Consider the following 26,521-nt stretch of genomic DNA (forward strand, 5'->3'; position numbering starts at 1 on the left):
TTTTAAGACAATGCAAGTTCTCTGTGTTGAGGAACAGGTGGTTCTGTCTCTTTGCATATTAATTTGCAATTATAAAACAATGTCGTTTCCTTAGAGGAGGTAAAAGCAGAGCTATAAACTGTCAATTTTCTCTTCTGCTGGGAACAATCACTTTAGAAAGAATATTCACTGTGAGGTACATAGATACGAACCTTCCTGATAAACATCTCCATTGGAGAAAAAGGGCTGTCAGAAGACCTCCCATCTCCACATATCAGAATGGGTCATGGGGAAGAAGCTCTTTCAAAAGGGAGGTAGAATTGTGCCCCAAAAACCCACAGGCATACAAACATGGAGCTAGCCTGGAGAACGGTAAATACGAGTCAAATATGTGTTATGTCTGACTTCACAAGTTTTGCAGAAAAGCAGCAATTCTATGGCAGACGGCATTGGAAAGCAGACCTAGCTCATTGCTCTATTCTTAAAGCCCCTTACACAGAAATTCCCCCAAAAGATCAATAAAGAGCAAAAAGATAAATGGCCCTCTTTTGTGAAAAGCAGAGCACTTTGCCAAGGGAGCCTGCTCCAACCCCAGCTTCTTAACAGAGGAAACACTGCCATACAATCTCTTTAAACATAGACATCTCAAGTTAGGCAAACCTAAGAACAATCGTTTTAAGAAGGAATCGACTGTCACAGTAACTCGTGTATTGCTGTGCAGCCAGTGCAATATTGCTGTTTCTTAAGTGACCTTCAAGGACTTGTGCTTTAAATTTAATATAAACTTCAGATCATGTTCGTTCTGATGGAAAAACTGTTTCCTAAGGACCTCCCATTTTTAAACTTGTCAAAGAAGGGATGCAGTTTTACACTGTCATCACCTTCACCCCGCCACCAAATCCTTGGTAAATCATTCAGCTGCTACGAGCAGCAGAATTGACATGAAAACCAAATTAAGAAAAAAAAATTAAGAAAAGTCAAGATACTTGCAGAAGGGAGACCATTTTTTTCACCAGCAAGTTTCTTATAGAAGCAAAAATGTGACTAGTGAAAGCTGGTAAAGAGAAGCTTTCCATGCATAACTAGAAATGTGCAGGATTCAGAGCTCCTCCCTGCAGTGTTTCTTGCACACCGAGATTTTCTCACATCATTTCAACTAAGTAGGTACTTGGAAAAAGTGATGATTCCTTCTCAACTGCTAGCAGTATGAATTCAAACAAACATTTAAGCTAACTGAGATTAAATCCGTGAATCTTTAAAGTTATGTTGTTTGTTTTTTTTCCAATTGTTCCCTTTTATGTTGTAGCTTGCTTAGTAAATGTTGTGAACGCAAGAAAAAGGCACACATGATTGAAAAATGAATTACACAGATGTAAGTATTCAAAAAGCCACTGTTTGGAAAAACAATATTTTTCAGGGTTATGGTTGGTTTGAGAGGTTTTTTGCCATGTTATTACATTTGATTAACTTTTTATGCCTCACCTTTAAAATCTCAAATGATTTGGTTTCTCACTGACTTGAAAGAGAAGGAAAAATAATTCTTAAGTGTCAGTAATTTTCTGCACCAAAGTTTGCAACAAACAGGACATCAAAGAAGAAAAAGTTACGACACTGCCGAGGCTCCAGAGTGCATTCCATTTTCTGGGGCGGATTTGGCTTGGTGCAGGGCAGCTTGAATTCTGAAATGTGTTCTTGTTTCCATGGAGTAATTCTTGTAGTTTTGTCTAAAACAAAAGCAGAACCACTCTGATGAATATATATATTTAAAACATTTTCAAGTTTTCTTTATATTATTTTTCTAAGCAAAAAACCTGTAGACAGCAAAAAAACCTTTCTTCACAAGCTCCTTTGTTGCCTACTCTAAAATACAAGGCATGTGTTCCTAGCCAAACAATGCAGCTCTTTGTTCTTTATTTGTAGTTCCACTGTCTGGCAATTACCAGAAAAATATAGCTTAATAAGAAATTGAATGTGGTCCACTCAGTCAAAATATTGAGTCCATATTAAATATCTATAACATCCACTTAGTTTACATTTAGAAATGAAATTTTTTTTCCTCTCTCAAAGTATAAGTGACAAATGTGAATACAAACATTTTCAGGATTTTTTTATATAATGTTAATAAGATAGACTCATCTTAATTCAGCAGACACATTTCAAGAAAGTAGAGGGGAAAAAAAGAAAAAGAAAAAGAAAGAGAGAGAGAGAAGCTATCCTGAACCAGAAGAGGGAAACACCCCATCCCCATCCTATGGTTGTCAACGATGTGTACTGTGTGTAGGAAATCAGGCCAGACAATTTGTTGTCCTAGAAGCTTGCAAAGAGAAAGTGGGCACACACGAGACTCTGTATCAGCTTTCAAGGAGTAATTCACCAGCCCAGGGAAAGACTGGCAGGACTTCCCCCACAAACATCTAATGGCTGACTCAGCAGTGTCATCTGCCTATAGTCTCCAGTAGCTATGTCACGCCCTAAAGAGTTACAGAAACATTAAAAGAATCTGTATTTTCATGGAAAAGCTTATATAAAAAAAGAAAATTTGGCCCTAGGACCACATAGAAAGTGCAGATCCTACTTAATAGGAATTAACATGTCAGCTCCTGCAGGATGGATACAGAATCCAGATACCAAAGAGGATTAGACCATGCTAATTTTCTTTTAGAAGGTATTTGTCATCTTTACAGAAACATAACATTAAGTAGTAAACAGTCTGTGTACCTTAAAAGCATTTCAGTTCAAAATTCGTAATTCAAATCAAGCATGGAAGCATGGTATCTGTTACTATGGCAGTCTCTTTGTAAAAACAAGGAATTCCACACCCATCCTACACCAGCTTATAATTTTATGTATGCAACACCCAAGAGGCTGACTGAGAAAAGGAGGTGACCGGGTTCTGCTGTATGCTGATCTGAAACTCTGGAGTTTTTTCTTTATATTAAGTAGATTTTGTCATGCAGATACTGTATTTCTCATCAGTAGGCTGATACTCTTGCTTGTAGTTCACAGTCATACAAACAGAAATAGAAATATTTCCATACATGACCATGCCAAAGCTGTTTATCATCTCATTCCACTCTTTCTCCCAGAGCTGAAACATTCAAGCCAGCAGCAGTATGTGGATTTAGGTCAAGCAAATCAAGCGTCATGCACAAGCCAAGCGCTCGTCTGTGCTCCTGCCAAGTGCAAACATAATTCTGCAGTCCTGAAACCCACCACGGACAACGCCTTCTCCCTCTAGTGGCTGCAGAGACACTGAGCATTTTTAGCTGAAAACTTATAAACCCTGAGCATTTTAATGCAGCGTAACAGCTACAGGTGGAAATGTAAGGACTGCACTTTTTTTTATGACTGACTGAAACAAGGTGGGGGGTTTGTGGTGGGGGTTTTTTTGCATATCATTACAGTGTCCATGAGTTCTTTGAGCATAGCAAATCTGAGTATTAGCTTTTCATACACTGGGTAACAACAAATTTTTAAGAGCTGCTGTCTGCTGGTGCTCTTCTTTAAGCCTAACACCTTCCCTCGAGGGGGCCTGTGACATGAGCCACACACAGCTGTCAGGGGAAAAGTGCAATGGCTGAGCAGCAAGCGATAGAAGTACCAGATGGAATGAGAACCTCTGAATCATTAATTTCTAGATCTCTTCTTCAGAGATTTGAACAAAGGAAATGAGGACAGGAGGAGAGGCGTGCTTTGAGGAATGTGAAACCAGCTGAAACGCTTTCCACTGCATTTTGCCAATGCAATTTTTGCTTTTCTTAATATCTTCCATGAATCTACAGAGAACCAGGCTCAGAAGCATAGGAGATTAAGAATTGCATATTTTAATTTTTGTGTTGACAGGCTTTTGGCATAATCTTTGGTAGCTGATTAACCACTCTGTCTTGCGTAGTGGACCGACTCTGACAAAAGCTCATAACAAAAACTCTGACCTCTTTGAAACTTGGGGCCAGACGTCAGTTTTGTAGCTGCTCACACCTGCGGCAGTGACTGGTGTGACTCTCTGCACTTGGAAAGATGCAGACATCTGGACTCATTCAGGATCCAGGCAGAGAGGTGAACTACCCTGCTGCAGGATGCTTGAAGAGGGCGAGGGTTGTTTGGTTTGGATTCCCTCCCCTCCCTACCCCAAGAAATTTTGGCTCAGCAGAGAAGTAAAGGCTCGGACAGAGGCAAACCCCGTATTTTGTTAATTTTATAATAAAGAACATACAAGATCAAGCCCAACTATTCCTGATAAACCTACTTTGCTAGAAAAATGAATCGCACAAAATAGTAAAAAGCAGGTGTTTCAGTTGCCTTTCAGATGAAACAATACAAAGATACTAAATGCAACCTGAAGCCTTATCTTAATGTACTTCATCAAGGAAAGAAAACAGCACTGCTAGCTATCAATTTGAGTAATGCTATTTTAGCCATAACACAAAGCTTTGATTTAATTAATACATCTTTTATGAATAAATAAATAGACTACAAAGATTATTATGTTTTGTTACACATGGATTATTTCTTATGGAAGCCTTTGACATTCCTATTAACATCTTTAAAATTTTTTTGCTCTTAGCAGAATGGATGGGTAAGTCACAGACTGAACGATCAGATAATGTCTACCACTAGAAAGTTCCAAACCAAAACTAAGGCAGGCGTGCTTCCATTGAAAAAATGAAATGAGTTTCCATGATATTAATGAAATGTTTCTGCTTCCCACTAACCAGTAAAATACCATACTGACCCATCGGACATCAGCACAGGCTTTTCACTTGCTTACTTTGCTTTTTCCAGTAGTTTTATTGCTTCTTCCCTTCTGCCCTGGTCTAGATACAGTATCGCCAGCTCCAGCAAGGCATTTGGAATTAGATAATGGTCATATTTTATCTTCTTCTCACTGCATTGGAAAAGAAATAGCCTCAAGATCTTGAAATGATATATTGTTTCCCTCATTTAACAGCTCCAAACACAAATAAAGAGGAGATTACCTAAGATCAGAAGGAGCAATCAATCTCTATTACAACATTTGTCATGTTCTCTATCCAAAGCTACCTTCCAGGTTATTAAATGTGTATTTTGCATAACCATCCTACACAGTACGTTATTTCTCAGGATTACAAAATATTGCCTTTATTATGAGGGAAGTATTAGAAACGATGACAGTATTATGAGTGCTATCCATGTGAATTGACAAAAAGAGATGCCATTCACTGCATGATGTATAGAAGTTCCAAGTATAATCATGCTGCCACCTGTCTCTGCAGACTGCATTTGGCCTTTTGGGTACAGCTTGTTCATGACTGGTAAGAGGAAGGGAGCAAAAAAAAGGAAGTGGTATCTCAAAAATTTTACGTGCCTATTTTCTCCTTTTTGGGGGACTATATCTGTAAAAAGCACAGATTTGCAATTCTTCTTCCATATGTGGCTAACAACACTGGCAATTAAAATTACAATTCCTTGATATCAAAGCAACTGAAATAAATACTAAATATACAGCAGTCCTCTCCCTTCTATTCATATCATGGTTGCATCTCCTCTTACTTGAAATGAATGGTTACTGAGAAATTCAAGAGCTCTCCTATATGCCAGGTATGAAAACTTACTTTAAATAGATGTAATTAAAATGGTCTTCTGCTTCTGAGATCTTGCCCAAATGCTTGAGGCATAAGCCCTTTAACAGTTTTATCACGCACTGGTCATCTGCTAGTAATTCTGTAGCTGCAAGATGAAGTAAATGGCACATTTTAGAAAACTCTAGAGCAGCAAAAACTTTCCTACCTGTAGGGAAGCTTTTACACAGGTAGGTGTGAGCACAATCCATTTACTGGAACACAGAATGGAAGGAACTAACTGGTCAATTTAGTTCATTTAATGCAGACACAAACACACATCAACCTTTTCATAAACTGATCAAACTTTGTCTAAAAATTGTCGGGCTGTTCTTTCCCTCCCTACTCCCACTAAAAGGCTATTCCACAATCTTATTGTTCTGACAACTAAAAACTAATTTAAGGTCTCCACTTTGGAAACATCAAGGTCCAATTTATAATCTCTTAACCTTATGCCTTTATTGCCCTTTAGTATGTACAGTTCTTCTCCTTCCTTGACTTCTAGTCACATGACCTATTCGTATGCCAGTGTTTTAGCACTTTTGTTTGGCTAAACAAAAATATGCCAGACTTTGCTACCCGCACCTCACATACCCTCATCTTCTTACCATACCTTCTTTTCACCTCTTTCAAGTTTATACTTCTGAGTACCCAGAGCCTTACCAGCCTTACCAGTGCCTAGTTCAAAGTCATTACTATCAACACCCTCCCTGTATCAGAAATTTTTTGCATAATACATTTCAAAGAAAACATCTGGCTTTTTCATAGCCATTCCATATAGGCAGCTTAAAGTTTACAAGCAAAATCTTCAGCTTGCTTGCTCATTTCCAATTCATGAAATACTAACTAAAAAGAATTTCTGCAAAATGTCTGATACTGCATCTCATGCTATTGAATGTCACCCTGTTTTCACTACTCCAAACCTTACCTGGTTCCTCCTCTGTCACTCCAGCTGATTAAATGCTGACACATACAGCATGAAACAGCTGCTTCCCTTTGGACTATGCAGTTGGAGGCCTTGATCCTACAATCGGAGTCACTTCTATTGCTAAGTCCCACAGAGGCCCCTACATACATATGTCACCAAAGCAAATCGCAGGGAAGATGCCTGAAGACTATGCAGCAAACTAACTTAGAAGGAACAGGGAAGAGGACAAAAGTTGACACACTAAGTATGTGCACAGTGAGATGATTCAGGGCCACAGAAGAGTTATTTCATAAAAATAAAAAAAAAAAAGCAGATCAGTTGTCTCTTCTGGACATCTGGCCCAAGAACATGTTCACATGCCATGTATTTCCTCCTCCTATAACACATCCTACAAACTGCCCTGGATTGTACAAGCAAACATTTAGGGACCTATCCTAGATGCAAATCTGATATACATAATTGTATTTCTAGATGTTACTTCCACTAACAGACTTCCTTTTACACCTCACATGGTATAACGCTGCTAGGAGCACATCCTCAAATTCATAATTTTACAGGGTTAGATTCTTGCATCTAACAGTAATAAAGAGAAAATACTTGAAAATACAATAGTTTAGCTCCAAACACTGACAGGAAAGCTCAAGGAAAGCATGATGCCTGGAAACAGCAAGTGTCTATTTGGAACAGGTAATACTTTAAATTGTTGGCGTGCTTAAAATATATCCCACTTTTCATTTACATATCCTCACAGTGTTTTATAAACATGAATCAGCTTCTATGAATCCCTGCAAAAAGCCAGCTTTATCCACAATTTACCAACTAAGATAAAAAGAGAACAGAGAAATAATTCACTTATTCAAAATAATGTAACAAAATGGGTGACAAAGAAGGTGAAAGGGTCAAAAGCCTTCTTCTAAGATGTCACTGAAAATATTTTTCCATTCTCTTTTTCAATCAGTTAAAAAGGAGATAGCTTTAGCCAGTCTTTCAAGCAACTATTTCAAATCTTGTGTAACACGGTGTGCACAGGAAGACCAAGGTCCTAGAAAAGACTGCAATGCAGTGATTTAGCCCATATTCCTTTGTCAACAGGGGCCTGATCCTTTTGCAGGAAGGTAGTATATAATAATAAGATCAAATATTTCGTAAGAAAAACTTTGTGAGAAAAGCTGTGCAGACTGGTTGCACTCCCATAGGAGTTGGGAAAGATTGGCAAGAAATAAACATCAATTCAACTTTCTCATGGATGGCTAATTAAGAGACTGACAGAAGATGTGGTAGCAGAACCTGTTCCAGTTCAATACTACCTTAGGGTCATTCATAGTGCAAAGGAAGCCCATCCCTGATGTCCCAGCTTTCTACAGCGTACTGTTGACACACAAATACCATTCAGCCCAAGGTCACATCATAAGTTGACAGCACTTCTAAAACAGAAGACCAACTTGTTTCCTTCTATTTATCCTTCAAAACTGAAATCCAGTATCTGAGGATAACAAAGCTTCAAGATCCAAGTAATCAAGTCAATGCATACACTGATTTTGATCTAGCAAAATAAACAGTCTTTTAATACATGTCATAAACTACTCCTAATACACATCTGTGGATGGAAAATCACTTGCTACTATTGTAAGTTATTGCTATATTAAAAAGGAAAATTATTCTTATCTGCATAAACAGTTTATGTTTCATTATCTGTGTTCCTTCTATAATCAGATTAACTTTACTAATGAGTGTCTCTCTTTATTCACAGATAATATCTTTAGCTATTGCACTGTAAAATACCTGCTTAAACTGTATCACTGATTACCTGAACTTCTTGCCAATGCTTCTTCTGCTTCAATTAAAGTTTCTAACATGCCTTCTGTTAAGTTGGGACATTTTCCAATTACAGCATAGCCATTCCAGATATACATCATTTCCTAGGGTCAGGGAGAAATGACAGCATCATTAATTACAGTAGTAGATAAATGGAGTTAGCAAATACTTTAGTTTATCCCTGTATGATGAAAAAGTTACAGATTCCTTAAATAAACAGTCATTTTGTCAAAGCATATTTTCATTGCAACTGAAAACTTGTTACATTGGTTTTCAGAACAAATTAGCCCTGGAAGACAACTAAAGAGCCATTTACTACACACAATGCAAGGAGGATTGCTTGAACAGAATGCAAACACAATCTCACTTACAGATGAAGGCAAGTACCAACAGAACAAACAGACTTAAAACATTCATGGCACATGGCTGACTGTCCCTTGATTAAGGTCTCTTGTTTTTCAGTTCTATCCTAGCCAGGGCAGTAATAACTATAAATAACTACAATGTATTGCTACCATAGAAAAAAATATGAAGTCTCAGGACAACAAAACAAAACAAAAAGCAAATCAAAACCCCCTAACCTTTAAGCCAAACTTCAAACAAACCAACAGAATTTTAGAGCCAAACTGTAAACCCTTTAAATTCCTCAGGTTTGTTTGATGTTCCCACAGAAAGTAACTTCTTTCTTATTCAACTGTTCTTAAATTTTATTAAGAACTACTGGTTTAATTCCTATTTGTTATTGGGGTTCTCTCTTAAGAGTATATCACCAGACCAAATGTGCCCATTGCCACTAGCAATCACAAAGTTAAAGACGGAAATATTATATAGACTTATGACTGGTCCTCATGACAAGTTATTTATTCTAAGACCGAGTCTGTATTTGATAATTTAAAGCTTTTTGATAAAACTTCTGTATGGAATAACTGAGTTCTGGAACCATAGTACAAAAAGCTGTCAGGCTAGAATAGATGAAACAGCGTGTTAACCCCAGTCACTGTTGCTTTCACCATCTGGTCTCTGTTGATTAGAAAACCTGTGCTGAGCTTACTGTATGTAGTACAGATTTGTTAACACGGTTTTGAAACAGAAGTATTCAAACTACAGTTATTCTAGGCTAAATCCCTGAGCTAAGACTTGCTTGAGGACTCACTCCTCTCAGCAAGTCCCTTCACAGTGAATAAAAAAAAAAAAAAAAAAAAAATCCTAGAGATAAGATTCTGCACCCAATTCCACAGCCTCAGAGTGCTTTTAACTGTTCAGCTACGGCATCTGCTGCCTCAGAAATGCAACTGCAGCAGAAACAAAGGACGCAGTGCCCGGCCACTCCAAGGAGAGCTCTTACTACAGAAACCTGTTCTGCTAAAATCCCATTAGAATAGCCTACCCAAACCCCAGGCGTGTGCATTTCTTACTCTCTACAATCTCTGAAACCTGAAAGGCACATCAAAGTAACCTAATTATTTCTCTCATTTCAGTCTTAAGGCTTAGTGGAAGTGGCCTCTAGTGAATACTCACACTATGCTGTAACATCTATATTTCTTCAAGAATCACTGTGTCACATACCCAGCTGGTGGGCTGAGAAATGACTACTCACTGGTGTCTCCAAGAGCCTCTCCTTGTTCAGGCATTTTCTTAAAAGAGTATTTACTAATCATCCATCTGTTTCTCACACACAACAGCTCAAAGCACTGCAAATGTTAACACCACTGCACTTGGCAAACCTGTGGACTCAAAATCCTTTTATGTTCTTTTAGGTGTTCTTTGCAGACAGATTTTTGTAAGTGCACCACGAGTGAGGCAATGGGTGCCTTATGCAGCTGCTCTCATCTGGCCACAGGGAACTGGCCAGCATTACAGGCCAAAAGGAAAAAAAAGAAAAAAAAAAAAAAATCAACAGTATGCAATGGTTTTCTGGAGTGGCTAAAGGATTTGGTTGTTTCAACCCAGCACCCGTGAGTTGCCCTGGTAGAGCACCAAATTGCCAACATTCAGAGGCACATTAAATAGATGCTTACATGCAGTCCCCAATTCTTGCATTGTTTCCTTGATTCCCCCCCCCCCCCCCCTCGTAACTTGTACCTTAAAGTCTTCTTTTAGTAGTCTCAGTAAGTGACACATGACAGAAGAGACCTAGGGCAAAGTTCCTCAAAAGGGAATCAAAAGAAAGCTGTTAGGAGCATGCTAGTCTATAGCTGGAATAATGAGTTACACATGCAACACATTTACGTGTCACAAACAACTGGCTTAGTTCCCTGTGGCTGGTGCATGCCCCAGTTTTACAGCATTCCTTGCATTCATTTGGCTTTGCTTTGGGAACATTCCAGTCTCCTGCAGAGGTTTTACCTTAGAAACATGGAAAGATACTATTCTAATTATCTCGGTTTTATTTCCGTAAATTAAAAAAAGTTAGTAAGGGAGGGGGGGCAGGGATATTTCTAACTTACCAAAGGTGGAACAGGCAAAGGAATGGGGTTTGAAGAAAGATATCGTCGAGCTTTCCGAATTGCAAACTTTTCTGTAGGCAGAGATTTCCCTGCAATTTTCAGTTTCAAACTGGGAACAATCCTGAAAGTTTAAAGGAAAATGTAAGGAATTTTTCCTCTGTGAACCTCTGGGAAAAAAAACATTCAAACTTAAAAAAAAAAAAATTCAAACCAAAGAGAACTTAAAAAAGCTGTTACACACTGAGCTATTGCTACCTCTGGGGAAGCTGAGCAATACATATTCATAAAAGCTGTCTTTATGCAGGGCACATATATCTCTAGGCTTCCTCTTTAATCAAGCAGGAGGAAGAGGGACTCTTCCTCACCCACAGAATAATAATGATGAACCTAACTCATAAAGTGCCCATCTTTCTTCACAGGCTAGGAAAGAGGCAAGCAAGCATTTGTCAGTGTTCCTCCCATTCTCCCAAAGACCAAACCTATTCACCTCGTAATGGATCCCAAACCCAGTGAAATCTGCTTGTAATGTTTATATAAGATATAGAAAACCTGAAAAGTATCAATATATTGTAAAAGCACATACAAAAGTGATATTTAGATTTTATAGAAAAATTGTAAAAACCAAAGTAATCAATTTTCTTTGCCCCAGCAAGGTTTAGGCTTCTCTGAGCTTAAGCATTACTATCAAGTTAACTCACTGTGCTAATAATGCATATATTCACTTGCACATTTAACTATTTCATATTCCTCTCAGACTCAAAACCCAAGAATCAAGTTGTTCTGATGTCTCCACTAAGGAGGCACACATCTTGTAGCATAATCCATTGAAGGTTTTCATATCTCACATGCCATTTTGATTAAAGGAAACAACTGAAAAAGAATGTACATATTACATGCAACAGCAGCAGCCACTGTACAGCTGGTAGACCTAATATCCTATCCCTAAAGTATTTCCAGGCCAGGAGAAATTTGCTGTCTGAACTCAGGGTCCACTTTAGTCTAACTGAATGTTTCATTCTGCAATTTCTTACCAATCCAATGCTATTTGCACAGATCTTCCAAGTGCACAATGAATAATTTTGCCTCTCTTCCTCCAACACTGATGTGAAAAGATAGGAAACTGTCGTAACCAGGAGTAGCAAATTTTACCTAAATAATTCAACTTCGCTGTCTCCAAAAGGACTGCAGTCATCTGGTCCAAACATACTGAGATAAGCAGCTTTCATGTAAATATAAGTAGCCTGCAAATGCAATCAAGAATATCTAAGCAGAAAAATGAATTTACAGCATCACTGTTACTGATATCAAGCACAAAACAGCAACAAAGAGGAAGAAGTTGCTGCTTTTGCTCACAAACAAATGTAATCTTACAAAATTTTAAGCAGGAGATAAGTATTTTAAAAAGTGGAGTACAGAAATTTTTTTTTATCATGTATGTCTGTTTACTTTGTATCAGCTTATAGTTTATGTCCAAATTCTGAGAATAAATGTCATGCTTGTGTAAAGTGAATTTTTATTACTCTCAGGAATACATGCTAGAAAACCTATGAAAAGGTCATGCTCAGAGAAAAATATAATACTATATGGTCTATGTGTCCAATCACAACTTGGTAGCATATCTCAAATATTAGGTTCTAGAAAACAGTTTTTGAAGGGTTTCACGATTTCAGATTATGGAAAGTACTGATTTCACAGGGATTCCTGAGCAATCATACATTCAGCAACCAAGGAAAGCAAAGCAGCAGATGACGTTACAACTCTTGCAACAGTAGAGAATAACAGTTGGTGAGTGCTTGATTACTGCTTTAAGGAGTCTACAGTAACCATAAGTTTCAGGAGTTTTCTGGAATAATTTAAGCTGTGATTATTTATTTATACCGGAATCTAACCGTGCATATATGTGACCATCTTTCATTTAGCTCATGTAGTTACTAGTTTGCTACTATCCCATTGCACTGTGGATTACATATTAATAGGAAGCATCTTCTCTGCTTCTCTAAGACTCCTGTAATATAGTATAAAACTCTACACATAGTTTAAAAGGATACATGTTAATACTAATCCTGCAGCATTTCAGGATATTAAAGCTTTTAAGCCAGGTGGTGCACCCCTGGCTGTGTGAGTTCTGTGGGAGCTATTCAGACTAATGCACCTGGCTGAACGCGTTGCTGGAATCCCAAGAGGCACAGGGAGTCCATACTGCAGTTTTCACCCAAGCGGGAGCACTGAGAGAGTTGCTCTCACCTGGCTGCTTGGACCTCGAGTTGATTTTGGTTCCACTTGGCCAATACATACAATGTGTAGCAGAAAAAACAGAGAGACATACCCTCCCCACACACATAGTTTGATCACATTAAGAAGAAACAAACCTCCAGTCAACCACACCACTCGCCCCCAGCCAGACTTAATTCCTCTGACAGATTTCCCTGGGGCTCAGGGAAAGATAAAGGGAAGAAAGCTACCAGGGTTCTGGATGGAAGACCTTCTCCCCTTCAGATGCACAGGGCAAGGTGCCTCTTCTAATTATATTTATTATCCTGGAGGCACCATCATGGCTAGCCTCACTCATCACCAGAAGAGCTTATAGCCATAAGGTAATGAAAGAAATGGCAACTTGCGCCATTAATTGCAATGTCTTGATGACACAATCAGTCAATACACAGCAGAACATCTTTAACAAGCTGTTCTTCATCTACAAGTCAGGCCCAAAAGATTTCTGTTTGCCCACAATCTGTTCAGATTTGAATGCTGGCAATTCACATTGTTCTGTAAGAGCCGTGGCAGACCAGGTTTTGTTTTACAATCTTCATCTTCAAAGCTACAAAAGCTTCAAAGCTACAAAAAGTCAACTCAATCTGATGGAAAGTTAATAGATACTACAGGGCTCTCCGCCCTCCCGTTGGCTTAACTCACCTTTGACCAAGTGTTTTCTTTGCTTAGCAGGTCTGCATAAAAGAAAGCCATCTTCCACTGGCGCTTGTAGGTGAAGCACCACATGAGCTCCCAGTAACACATGTGATGAAACTGCTTCCAATATTGCTGAGCCTCGCAACATTCTTCATACCTATCAACTGCCTGAACACAGAGATTTCCAAACACTGCCTTAATCATGTGGAAATGCACATACACCAGTGCTGTAATAGACACTGAGGCTTCATGATCTGCCCTCATGGCTCCTGCAACTTCCAAATTATTAACAGCCCAGTATTACCCAAAATCAGGTCTGTTGGCTTCGTACAAGAGATTCTTGGCTCCACAGTCATCCTGGTGTTAGCAAGCTTACCCCTGCCACAGAGCTCCCCATTCCTGGAAGCTATATTAAGTTCTAAGCATAGGCAAAATGAATGTTTGTGTCTGGGGAAATTAGGAAACTGAAGTCAGAGGACAGATGCTCAGCTGACATTTCATGTTGCAGCTCCAAAGACTTCAAGGGAGCTACTGCACTGCACATCAGCTGATACTCTGTCTCAGAGTATTTTGGACACGCATTATCACCTCCCTAATTCTTTCAAGTCTTGTATGGCTCTCACTCAGACTGAAGGCAAAAGACAATGAGAAAACTGTTATTAATAGTGGCAGAATAGATTATCACCAGAAATTGAGAAGGGTAGCAAAACGAGCTGGTCAAACAAGCTAGTCAAAATAGTTTTCAAAATTCCTATTTGTAATAATAAACTGTAAATTACATATAGGCTAAAGCCACAGGAAGCATTAGCCAAAAATGAAACATTGTTCCTGGAGGAGTTTTTCTAAAGCTTTTGAAACTTACTTTCCCAAGAGCAAAAGGATTACTTACCGCATCAATATTACCCTTTAGTGTTTCTATCCTGCCTGCAAAAAACAGGAATATGGCTCCCTGTAATAAATAATAATAAAAATACAAGTATTCTATAATAGTTTTCAAGCTGACCATACAGTCCAGATCTTTGTTATTGGGCAAGAAAACATTAAATGATCAAACCAAACTAAATTATGATTCATTTTACCTTTGGATAGCGAGCCAAGTAAGGCTTAAGTAGTCTTTCTGCCTCCTCAACATTCCCTTTTCCTGTCCCTAGAATGCATAAAAATGCAAGTGATAAAAATAGTAAGAAAAGAAAAAATTAAAAAAAAAAAACAAACCAGGAACACAAGGTACTCATTAGCCATCCTCATCTGACCAATATGTAAGTTCCCCTCTCTGATAAGCAAGGCATAAATACAGGTTGGCGTTGCACTAAGCCAGCAAGCAGGAAGACCTAAACAACATTGTGCTTACTGACTTGAAAACTCACTTATGCGTAGACAAACACATTTTGTGGAATGCTTTAGCAGGAGATAACAGGGAAGTATCTCTCAGTGGGAAGCTATCACCTCCCAAAAAAGTCAGGGACGACATATAAACACTAACAAAACATTCAGGAAGTCACCACTTACAGCCATTATTTTAACCTCCCAAATAATGCACTTGACTACTGAAGATGGATTTAGTTCTCACAACTTCCTTTGCTATCCCCATCGTCTCCCTTCTTGTGTGATAAACAAACCTCCAGCTTGAAGATTAAGACACTCTCTTCAGTTATGATCACTATTGTAAAATTACCCACAAATTAGTTATATTTAATCTGGTCACAAACAAACAATTCACCAACAAACAGGTGATGGAATCATCTTTTTCCCCTGTGTCCCACAAGAACTAATCAAATCCAAGAGTTATTATAAACAATCTTACCTAACACAAAGGTCATGAAAGTATGATAGCAAAGCAACAGCATGGTACACAGCACCGACCTAAAGCTGTATGATGATGCTCCTTCTTGCAGCTGCAGCAGACCATGCTCCTGTGCAAACAGAGGTGGAGGACCAAGTATTGGAAAAGAACCAAAGCTGTGTTTTACTAGTTCGTTAACTTCTGCAGTGTCATCTATAGATTGTTCGCTCACCACATTTCCAAAATGCACTGACATACATTGCTTACATAGCAATGAAAGATAAAAATACACATATGAAGTTATCTAACAGTTTTTCATGGAGTTACTTCTCAGCCTGGAAAACATCTGATGACAGAGCAGCAACTTGGGATGACTTGGGGTGTGACTTGGGATGTATTACATGGTTAACATAAGAGAATGTGAGACAACTTATCATCATCATCCAAGTGCTTCTAAACAGCATTCCAGAAACAAAAACCACAGCGTTTTGAGATGCAAGGCAAATAACACATATCGCCATTGTGCAGTGTATCCGTGTTTGTTGTTATTCACTGCATGAGCAAGCTAAAGATACCAAGAAAAAAAAAAATCTGCAACTAGCAGGGCAAAACATGACAGGGCAAAATGACTTTTTTAAGTATGCTAAGAACAAAAGGAACTTTGCAATGGCGTTGGCACACTACCACCAGTGTAAAAATATGATGAAAAGAAGAATGTTTCTGTTCCCTTTGGGAAGAACTAAAGCAATCCAGTATAATGCTGTATTCATATTCAGTGAGAGCATGATGGATAACCAACTTCAAGGATTCAAGCTCCTGAGGCAACAGCATTTAGCAGCCCATTCTAGGACTGGTTCCATGATATCAACAGCAAGAATATAAATATGCAAATGTATTAAACATGAGATCTGCCTACTAGTAAATATGCACAGTAAGACGTCCACCATGTGCTGGGGAAAATTCTGTTTAAAAGTTACACTATGACTGCAATGGAAAGTTACTGGAACACGATGTATGTGACTATAAGGACATCCTTTCAAACCAGCTACGCTATAAATAGGGACCCTGAGGGACGCCTGTTGAGCCAGGTATCAGAGTGAGCACTCAGAGCATGATTTCAACACAGATTTTCATCTTTTGTGTGTCCTTGCCGACAGAGGGGCGTTACGCTACCTCACCTTTACCACTTACTGTGTAAACCCTGAAGCCTGTAATCATATTCTAATTTTCATCCTACATGTACTTTTTCAGTTAAGTAGTATGGTTAAGTGTTTTCACATAAATACAGTTATTTTGTGTTTTCAAAAAAATTTTGACGTATTACATTAATCACTGTTATAGGGAAAGGTACCATTAACACACATATTTGCAGGTCCATTAGTATAACATCTAGCCTGGACAAAATAATGAAAATACTGACTTGCATGTCACTTCAGAAGAAACTAAAAGATAGTAAAATCATTACTGAAAATCAATGACTTAATGGAAGCCAAGCACTCAGCAAAATAAAGCCAACTTCATTTTTCTGCTGAGAGCAAAAGTTTGACTGATACAGATAAGTAACAAAATATGATATATTCATCGTCTTTAAACTGCCCAGATGAAAACCACAAATATTTAGATTTAAAAAACAAAGTAGCGCTATAGCACTGGGAAGTAGAAGTAAGACAAAACATTCTGCAGAATGAATTTTGGCAGAAAAAAATTCCAAAGTAGATTTCCAAAGTACGTTTTTTTGAAGTGAAAAATCTTCAGGCTGGATATTTCACTGAGCCTTTACTGACATCAGTACTAGGCCTTACAGTGTTTGATATCTTCCATATAATATAAAAATATGTATAAAGTGAATGCTGATCACATTTGTGAATAGCACTAAGAATGATACAGAAACAAATTTTATTAGTCATATAGAATAACTTAATCATTTGTCAAGTTGATCTCACTTACGTATTTTAGCCTCAGAAATGTATTTTAATACAGCCAAACACAAAGTTATCATCTGTACGGGCAAGGAATGCAACCCACACCCACATCTAATCAGCTAAGTGAGGTGTCATGAGTTGGGCAATACCCCCACGTAATCCTCACTGGGGATCAAACTGAGGATCTTGGAACCAAATCACAAGCAGCTACTACCTGAGCCTAAGGAGAAACTCTGTAAACAAACTACACTCACTGGTACCAGCCACTAAGTGAGTATATTATATTTAATTGTTAGGACACACCTTCTAACCATAAATAACCCACAAATATCTCCCACACCTATGCCACAGGTGATATGAGCAATCCCAGAACACCAGGAATGAGCTTCCAAAGTCTATTACAGGGCATATTGCTACAATATAAAACAGATGTCAAGGCAATAAGCGCTCGTAATTTCTCCAAAATGCTTAAATGACATTAACACATTTAGGTTTTGTTTTCGCACAAAATGTAAGTTACTCTGAAGGGCATAAGGTATAATGCAGAGCACGGAGCAACGACACTTCTTAGAGACAAATCTGATCCAATACGGTACCTCCCACCTTTCTGTGCAAGTTCCTCATAACATCCTACAATCTCTTAATTCCCAAGACTGTCACTACATTATATTACATCAGCATCTCATTGATTCGATCCTTGTCCCAAGACATGCAATGCTCTGTCATTCAGGACTCCCCACAAGAGCAGTGGGGATTCCCACAGTGAATGCAGGACAAACAAGGACAATGCTCAAAGCCATTATCAGACAACATTGAGACTGTTTCATATTTATTTCAGCTGTCACTGACTAAAATCCATCTACTTTCCTGATGCAAAAGCTCTTGAATGATATTTTTAAATCACTCTCTTTTAATTCAGGATCTCGAAAATGAAAGCAAAGCAAGGTCATCGTTCATGTCCCATGACCTGACCACATTACTGCAGGCTTAGCAAGGAGGATGGATACAACTAACAGCTTTTACAAAGAACTGACTAATTAAACTGGTAGACAGGGCATTTGAATGTGTCCCATGAAATAATTTTAGATTTAACCTTCAATTAAAATTTGCAGAAGACACCAAAACGCAATTCAAAAAGATGCTTAGTTGGAAACTGGAATTCAATTTATTACAAATTGACGCATCAAAACCATTCTTCAGCTCAGCTGCTTTGGGAAAAATGTCCTCCCACATCAAAAAGTATAATTTGAAAGAAATTGGTTCTACCTGAAAGTTTTCCTGCCTTCCCTGGAAATCATGCTGTCATCTGACTCCCTGCCAGATTGCACTTAACATATGGTAGACTCAAGACAAACTTTTCTAGTGTTTAGCAGCACAGTATTTGTAATTGTCTATAAAATAAGAACAAGAGTAAATATTAGCCTGAGACCTGGCAAGAAGAGTCAGTAAGAAGAGTTCAATGCTTATATGGAAGATAGTGCAAGGACTCTTCTGATCTCACATCAGAAGTTAGTTATCATTAAACACAAAAAGTCCAGAAGGGACGCATACCCTATGTACTGCCCAGTGAGCGACAAAGGCATGCCTCCCCAGCACAGTGTACTTGACAGTGTGTAATACATACCTCTGCCCACAAAAAATTCTCACTAAATTGCGCAAAACTGTATTGAACCTCAATGCCCAAATGCAGGGCCTATGCCATTAAACACAAAAAAGCCCTTATTTTGACCAATGACAGAGGAGAAAGGAGCTTGAACAGTGAGAAGGGCACAACAGGCACATCTTGGACTGCAAGGGAACAAACATGGCCTCAAGCAACTTTTATACTTTCTTGATCTTATCCTACCTACTATTTTGAGACTCCAGACTGCTGTTAAGTTGATCAAGTTGTCCACAGTGCCCACAAATGGCTTAGGAAGTAATGGAGCTTTGGGCATGCCCTCATTTACTATCAGACATGACATGTCTGAGAGGCAAGAAGAGTCCCTACGGGCAAATCTGCTGGCTTCAAGGCAGATTAATATTGTGGAAGATAACGTAATGCAATTTTATATCCAGTTTTAATAAACACATGACCCACACCAAAAGCAAACTGTCCTCCAGCGCACTGTAGCTCTCTCAGGTAAACTGTAAACAGCTCAAGGCACTAACCATGGCTGTTTTGTCTTGCACAATCTGATGCTTGCCATGAGCATTTAATGGAAAAGACTGCAAGATCAAATACAGATGCATCCTTTCTTCTGCATGGGATGCCGCACATGACAAACTTTCCCTCTCCTCCTCTGTCAATTTTTCTTTCGCCTTCTAGACTCTTGTCTGTACTGCATGGGACAGCTTCCTCTTGCAAGTTTTGGAAAACCACCACTGGAAAGGATTGCAAATGCAATTGCAATTTTGCTTTTGGCTTTAGGCATCTGACTCACAAATGTTAAATGCAGAAACACTTTTTTAGGATGTTAAAATAAATGACCACCAATGAACTTTGATCAACGTGTTTCAAATACTCCTTTTTCATGGTGTGCAGGCAGCAGGTTTTTTGCTTACATTTATGGTAATATAGGTCATGCTTCAGTGAGTTATTAAAAAACTGGAACAGGAGCTGACTCATCACCACAAATATCAGCCCACTCACAGCCATACAAGAAATCCCAGGGCCAAAAGAAAACAACAGGAATTCAATTAGAGGGACAACTTTCATCTGCAGTAATAAGATGAGTGTTCAGCAAAGTATTCTCAGAATTCTCCTGGTATGTGAATTGCCCTTACATTTCTAGGAGAATATTTTGCTTTAGATGCTCTTTGTTTTCATAACTGACAGGTAGAACTATTTGATTTTTGCCTCTACTGCTTGTGAAACAGGTCCTGGTCAGCTCCTGGAAATTTCCAAGTTCTAATCCATGCTCTGCCAAAAGGTCCTTGCTTTTAAACTAGACATTTTTTTTTCAGATCCAAGATCCTTCCTGTAAACTAATAAAATGGTGATGACACTCATCCACCTGTCACCTAAGGTTGCAGCTCTGATTAAGGAATCACTTTTCTCCTTGAAACTTGTTTTGTAAATAGAAAGCATTAAGAAAGAGTTAAGTTTTAACTTGTTCATATAGCTTTTGTTGTGTCTGCAGGACATCAAACATTTACCTTACCCAGCATTTATGAAACAAATGTGACTAATGGTTTAGGTTAAAGGACCATGTTTTCTTAATCCAGGAACCCAACTTTGCGTGAATCTCATGTTCTGCTGGTAGAACAAGAGACAAGGGCAGGTACAAGGTATCAAGGCCAAGATTCCCATCAATTTAGTATCCTATTTTGAAACAACAAATCCAAAAAAATTCTAACACAGCACTTTCTGTGCATCTGACCTGCAGAATTACTCAGGTTCATGCAAGTTTACTGGTGCTTCATTACTAACTTCTGTCCTTAAACTGTGTGCACAAACAACGTAGTCAGACTGGTTACTCTCTAGGCAAAAAAGCACTTACTCCTTTAGGCAAAAAGAATTTAGGTGCCACACTCAAGTTATAAGTTGCTATTAAAGACATGGAGAAAAAAAAAAACAGAAATGAAATTGAATATTTTTTTCCCCAACTGGATGTCATGCAGGAACCTGTCAGGGACATTCAGATACCATAATGACAGTAACTATCAAGTAAGCTAATATATTAAAGGCTAAGAATGCACTTTTGGCCATGGATTTCTAAGCACAAGCATACATCAAAAGACCAGTAACTAAAAAACTAAATATGTCAACTTCATTGTATTAGCCATTGTCTTTATCATGTTTCACAACTGTATCATCATTGAACAATGGTAACACCACCTTTGAAGTGTAATAGTTCAGACAAAAATATAAAGGAAAACTGAGCTGCATGAAAGCATCAGTGCCAACAGTGCACATGTGTGATACCAGTCAGCGTTTCCAGGGGTTACAACTAATGTGAGGAAGAAGGAGAAACTCCTGTCTCCATTTTTTAAGAGCGAGGGGAATGTACCAATAACATTTAGTTCACATTTACCTTGTTTCCGGAAAATCCAACAAACTCCAGTAATCTCAGAATCCGTGCGGGAAACATGGACAATGTCTATAGAAAGAAATGCAACAGTAATAGACTTTCTGCCTCTCAGGTACCAGCTGCCTCCTACAACTTTTCCAAACACAAGAAATGATCACTAAAATTACTAAAAACATCTTCATATGTCTGACGATTTTCTGGGTAAATGTATACACCTGCTATATATTACATACAATTTAAACAGAAATATCTGTTCAATATAGGGACCCTGTGTCTCCAGGATTCCCTGCACAGAAATATGTTTACACAGCACATGCTTAGTAACTCTAGTACTTCTTGGATGTTTCAGAAATATTGGGTGCGTACCACACAGTACGTATTTGTTCTTTGTGCAGTAAATCTAACATCTGGGCATGTGCCAGACTCACACAAAGTAATGCAAGCAAGGGGAAGCACCAGGCACTTTCTGCAGCCCGTCGTCTGAACAACCATGTCACCCCTTGCCATCTCTGGGTCAACGCCTCTCTGACATACCAGGAACTGTCCTGTACCATTTGACCACCCACTTTCTGACCAGAACACAAGCAACAACAGCCAACAGTGGCCTCAGAAGGACCCCAGGCCCCATTCATGTACCTTGACCCACCAACTGCCCTGCTGACAGCCAAGTCCCCGGTTGCTTCCCAAGTGCCAGTTAAACAGTAAATGGAAGTCAACAAGCACAGGCAACCGCTGCTTCTGTGCAAGGCTTCTCCTGGGCCCCATCCCCATGGGTCCCTTCTCATGAGACTGTAACACCTTCCCCTCCAAGTACCTCCCAAATATTGGTCACTTGGCTAATGAACACCCTTACTGGAAGCTGGGCACAGGCACTCAGCTGTATTCTCAAAGAACATGCCCTTAGCCCATGTCAGATGAGATAATTTCTCAGTTGATAATCTCCCCATGAGGATGTGTAAGTGGGTCTGCACACACAAAGCAGTGTTGCCCACGTTGTGGGTATTAGTCTCGTTATTTCTAACATGTTTTACTATCTGACATTCTTAGACCAGAGACTGGGATCCTGCAAGTGTCAGCGCACATACCTAATTTTAACTGTATTATTATTAACACTGATGTCAGTGGAATTTCTCAGGTATTTAAGTTAAGATCATTTCCAGAAAGTTGCAGGACTTCAGCTCAAGAGAAGAACTGTTGCTACATACCAGATTAAATGCTCCAACTCCAAGTTTTACACCTCCCTCAAAATGAAGATGGTTCTCTCCTTTGACATAATGTGGAGACTGTATGAGACTGTCCAGCTCCCTGAAAATGCACAAGATTCTGTTACGTTGTCATTAAATAAAATGATTAATTACAATTCCGTAAGAAAGTAACCCAATTACCTTAAACTACATAGTAGTTCAAAAAAGGTCAATTTGTCACCTCACCCAGGCAGACACCACCTACAACATTTTGTTGCATTTATCAACAAATCATTTCTGTCACATTACTATTGATTAAAAAATATGGAGTCCTGGAGATTAATTCCTGTCAAAGACAAAGTCAATTTGCAACCACGTTTCTGCCTGAAAATGTTTCAGCAATGGCTGTTGCGGGTAACACCAATCTCTACTACTGCAAAAAGAGATGATGGGGCAGTGCAGGAGAGTTAAATTTAAATTAGCAAATTTGATCTGAGTTTCACTAATTCCTGGATTAGGTATTCCCTTTTTGTGCATGTTCATTCAAAAGAACACTTTGTTATATATAGGAAAAGACAATTGTAAGAAATATTTTGATATGAGCAGGTATACCAGAAATTACTTTCCACTTATTTTTCTAACTCTCATAGATCTCAACTTTGTAGTGTCCCTTTATTTCCCTGTGTAATCCAGCTGGATTTGAACCTGTTTTGTCTCCAAGCTTTCTATAGTTATGTGTTTTTCACACTATTGTTTTAGTTTATTTTGTTAATTACTAGGAGAAGAAAAACACTGTTTTATGATAGCCACATACTTGTATTCAGGCTGTCATGTTTTTATCTGCTGGTTGTTGCCAACAGATATAGGACTATTCACTGTAACTGCAGCCTTTACAATGGACCTGTGTTTAGAGTTGCCTTCAACCCACACAAATAATGGACACTGTCATCTCCTTCCCTTTCAGTATACTTCTGGAGAACCTGGACTGGATGCTGTTTGTGTCTGCTAGACACGTGACTTTTTGTGGCTGTTCTGAGTCCAAATTTAAAGTCCTAAAATAAAACAAAATATTTTGTATATTTAGCTTTCACTTTTTAAAATTATTCATATAAGTCTGTCCTACTGGGAAAGTTTTCTGATACTTTTTCTTCACCGACAATAAGCAAATGTTTCATTCTGAACTATTGTTTTATTCATTCCATCTTTTTTTACAGTGTATGGTAGCCTTTCCTCCCTGAAAGAGAGTTTTAAAAATTGTATCTTTGCAACATTTACTCCTCCTGCCTTTTCAGGGTTGCTGTTGTTGCAGATTATCAAGCAGTACTGCTGACAGCAGGGAAAGAAAAGATGGCTTTTTATATCAGAAACTACGTTGTAAAAAATATTGATCAACCAAAGCAAATAAAGTCTGATTTCCATATTTCATTTTTTTCTCTATAACCTGTTGCACAACGCTCTCACCAAAACTGCAAATAATTATTTCCTCCCACATCAAAGGTACAGAACAAAAATCATAACTGCCAATCTTACATCCAAACCTTCTCTTTGTTAAAATACATGTTTTAGTAATATTCAAGTTGTTATTACCACAAAAAAACCCTTTGTTTTTACATATACTAGAGCTGATCTTAATTTATTTAGCATAACTGAGTATGCTTCCTATGGTGTATATTTTAATGTAATTTTTAGAATTTACTACTGCACTTCAAAACCTTTTGCACATGTTGAAAAGTAGCTCTCCATAACTTCCTGGATGAAAAGAGATCTGCTTAAGCAGATGTTTTTGACTTATAGACACTAAGTAATGGGCATATTGTCAGTTCAGATAAGCAGCCCTGCTTATCATTTTCAATAGCATGCACCTTTAGAGTAGAACAACTGCCATACTTAACCAGATTAAGAGTCCAGCTAACCAAATATTTCACTCAGACAGTGGCATATGCTTGGAAAAGCATCCTCTAGGAATTGACTGTTCAGGGACTTCATGACGCGGAGAGACTGCATCTGTTCTACTATGATAACTAGCCCCTATAAACCTAATTCCTGTAATTTTGTTTAATCTTTGTTTGAAGCCATTTATACTTTCCACTGCAAGCTCTTCAGTTTATTGTCTCTTAATTTTGTTTTAGTTGCACACATTTATTACGGAATTACGCATGCTTCAGCTACTGGTTTTTGATGTCCCAAAAGGCTGCAGCTAGAACTACAAAGAAATGCCATTTCATATGCCTAATGACTGCGAGACCTCCAAATTGTGCTATGCAGACACAACGAGCACTACATCATCTAGAACAGTTATTTTTTGACATAATTTCAAGGATATAGTATTTGAAGTAGGCAAGCCTTGGGAGTTAACAGGGTTAGGGTCCACTATCTTTACAATCCAAATCAACCATATCAATGTCCTTTGTTATGCAAAGGAGGAATTTGTGTGGGCTGAGAAGGGCTATAGACATAAAGCCCATAATAAAGGCTGCAATAAATAAAACAGTAATTAATTTGTGAATTGGACAATTCAACCAGCAGCACTTTTTACTGAAAGAGTACGCTTAATCACATCATCACTCTGACTTACCTGTATGTTTGGTAACTGTTTCGGACTTTGATGCCTCCTTTTATGAAGCTAACCATATTCTCATCCTGTTAGAAAGGAAACGCATTAGCAATATGAACTTAGAAGCATTATAAAGAGCTATTGTCTTCTTGAGATGAACACATGCCTTGAACATAACCATCATGACACAGACAATATAAGTCTCTGAGAAACAATACATGGATTTAGGATTTCCTTTCTATATTAAAATATTTCTACTCTGTTCAGATGTATACACTTTATTTTGATGCCTTCTGTGATTGGTTGAGGCCTTGTGACCTTTGGACCACCTGAATTTGCATTAGAGAACACAGGAACTAAACTCATGAATGGCACCTAAGGTACATGCATTTGTGGCTGTTTCAAAAAATAGCTTTCTCTCATTTGTCCTTCAGCACAGTTAAGATGTCCTTCAGCACAGTTAAGAACATTTACTGGCTCAGCACCAGATACAAATAACTGCCTGTCCTCAGGTGTCTACAGAATACAGTTTCGCATCCTAAAAAGTAAGCAGGATAAGTAAAGTTATGCAGGATATGCTCTTTCTGGTCTGAATATTCAAGTACCTATGAGATCCATACTAGTATGGTACCATGTTACATTACAAGCTATAATGAACTGAGAAGATACAGCAAAGTTTATCTGGGGGACTGTTAGTTTACAGTTGTATCCCAAAGACAGAAATCTTTAGCCTCATAACTTTCTGGTGGCAGTTTCTTGCCTCACTCATCGTATATAATCTGTCATTCTGGATTGTTTTGATATCTATTACTCTGGGATAGGAAGACTACATGTGTTTTAGCAGATGATTCTTCTGTAATGGTACTTTAAGAGGCTGGATGAAGCATTGTGGAGAAAATAGCATACATTAGATGAACATTTGGTTGTTTTACTGTTATTGTTAAGGAAACAGGGCCCAATTGTGCTCATCAATATGTAAACAAAAGACAGAACCTGCCTCAAAGAGCTTTCCATCCTCCTGTAAGTCAGGAAGATAACTCAATCCAATCAAAGTTACAGTTCAACTTCTTCCAGACTTTGCTTTCTATGAACTAGTATAGGAAGCCTAATGGCCTGAACTGAAGGGCAGGGGCTTACTCCTGCAGCCTGCAACACCACCGCTAGCCTGTGTCCTTTACAGTCATCCTTAAGCAACGTTATCAAGAATAATTGAGGACAGAAACTACGCGCCATAAATGAACATGTAATTCCTGATGATATATCCCCACAGACTTGAATCCCAATCACAGGCAAACAAAATAACCACAGAAAAATGTGATGCTGTTTTGTTTTGTCCTGTAGAAAAAAGTCAGTTTTTAATTAGCAGCTGGGGGGGGTGGGGTGGGGTAGGGT

The 26,521-nt window shown here is 38.5% G+C and overlaps 1 protein-coding gene across 3 annotated transcripts in view; it reads right to left on the reverse strand.

Moving 5' to 3' along the window:
* Nucleotides 1-1,329: 1,329 nt before the first annotated feature.
* The window catches only part of TTC39A (tetratricopeptide repeat domain 39A), a 46,929-nt gene continuing 21,737 nt past the window's right edge, over nt 1,330-26,521 (reverse strand). For 2 of the 3 annotated variants that reach the window (XM_052801781.1, XM_052801782.1), the window contains exons 6-18: nt 25,151-25,215; nt 22,597-22,696; nt 21,395-21,460; nt 15,478-15,586; nt 14,753-14,820; nt 14,563-14,622; nt 13,680-13,841; nt 11,916-12,007; nt 10,767-10,887; nt 8,312-8,423; nt 5,571-5,685; nt 4,748-4,864; nt 1,330-1,703 (exon numbers count right to left, since the gene is read on the reverse strand). In XM_052801781.1, the coding sequence (XP_052657741.1) occupies nt 1,583-1,703; nt 4,748-4,864; nt 5,571-5,685; nt 8,312-8,423; nt 10,767-10,887; nt 11,916-12,007; nt 13,680-13,841; nt 14,563-14,622; nt 14,753-14,820; nt 15,478-15,586; nt 21,395-21,460; nt 22,597-22,696; nt 25,151-25,215 (1,308 nt within the window). In that variant the 3' untranslated portion in view covers nt 1,330-1,582. Of the gene's footprint in view, nt 1,704-4,747; nt 4,865-5,570; nt 5,686-8,311; nt 8,424-10,401; nt 10,641-10,766; nt 10,888-11,915; nt 12,008-13,679; nt 13,842-14,562; nt 14,623-14,752; nt 14,821-15,477; nt 15,587-21,394; nt 21,461-22,596; nt 22,697-25,150; nt 25,216-26,521 lie in introns of those variants that run through there. The other variant, XM_052801783.1, reaches the window with a different exon arrangement.

This window comes from Harpia harpyja, chromosome 11, assembly GCF_026419915.1.
Source record: "Harpia harpyja isolate bHarHar1 chromosome 11, bHarHar1 primary haplotype, whole genome shotgun sequence".
NCBI classification, from domain to species: domain Eukaryota; kingdom Metazoa; phylum Chordata; class Aves; order Accipitriformes; family Accipitridae; genus Harpia; species Harpia harpyja.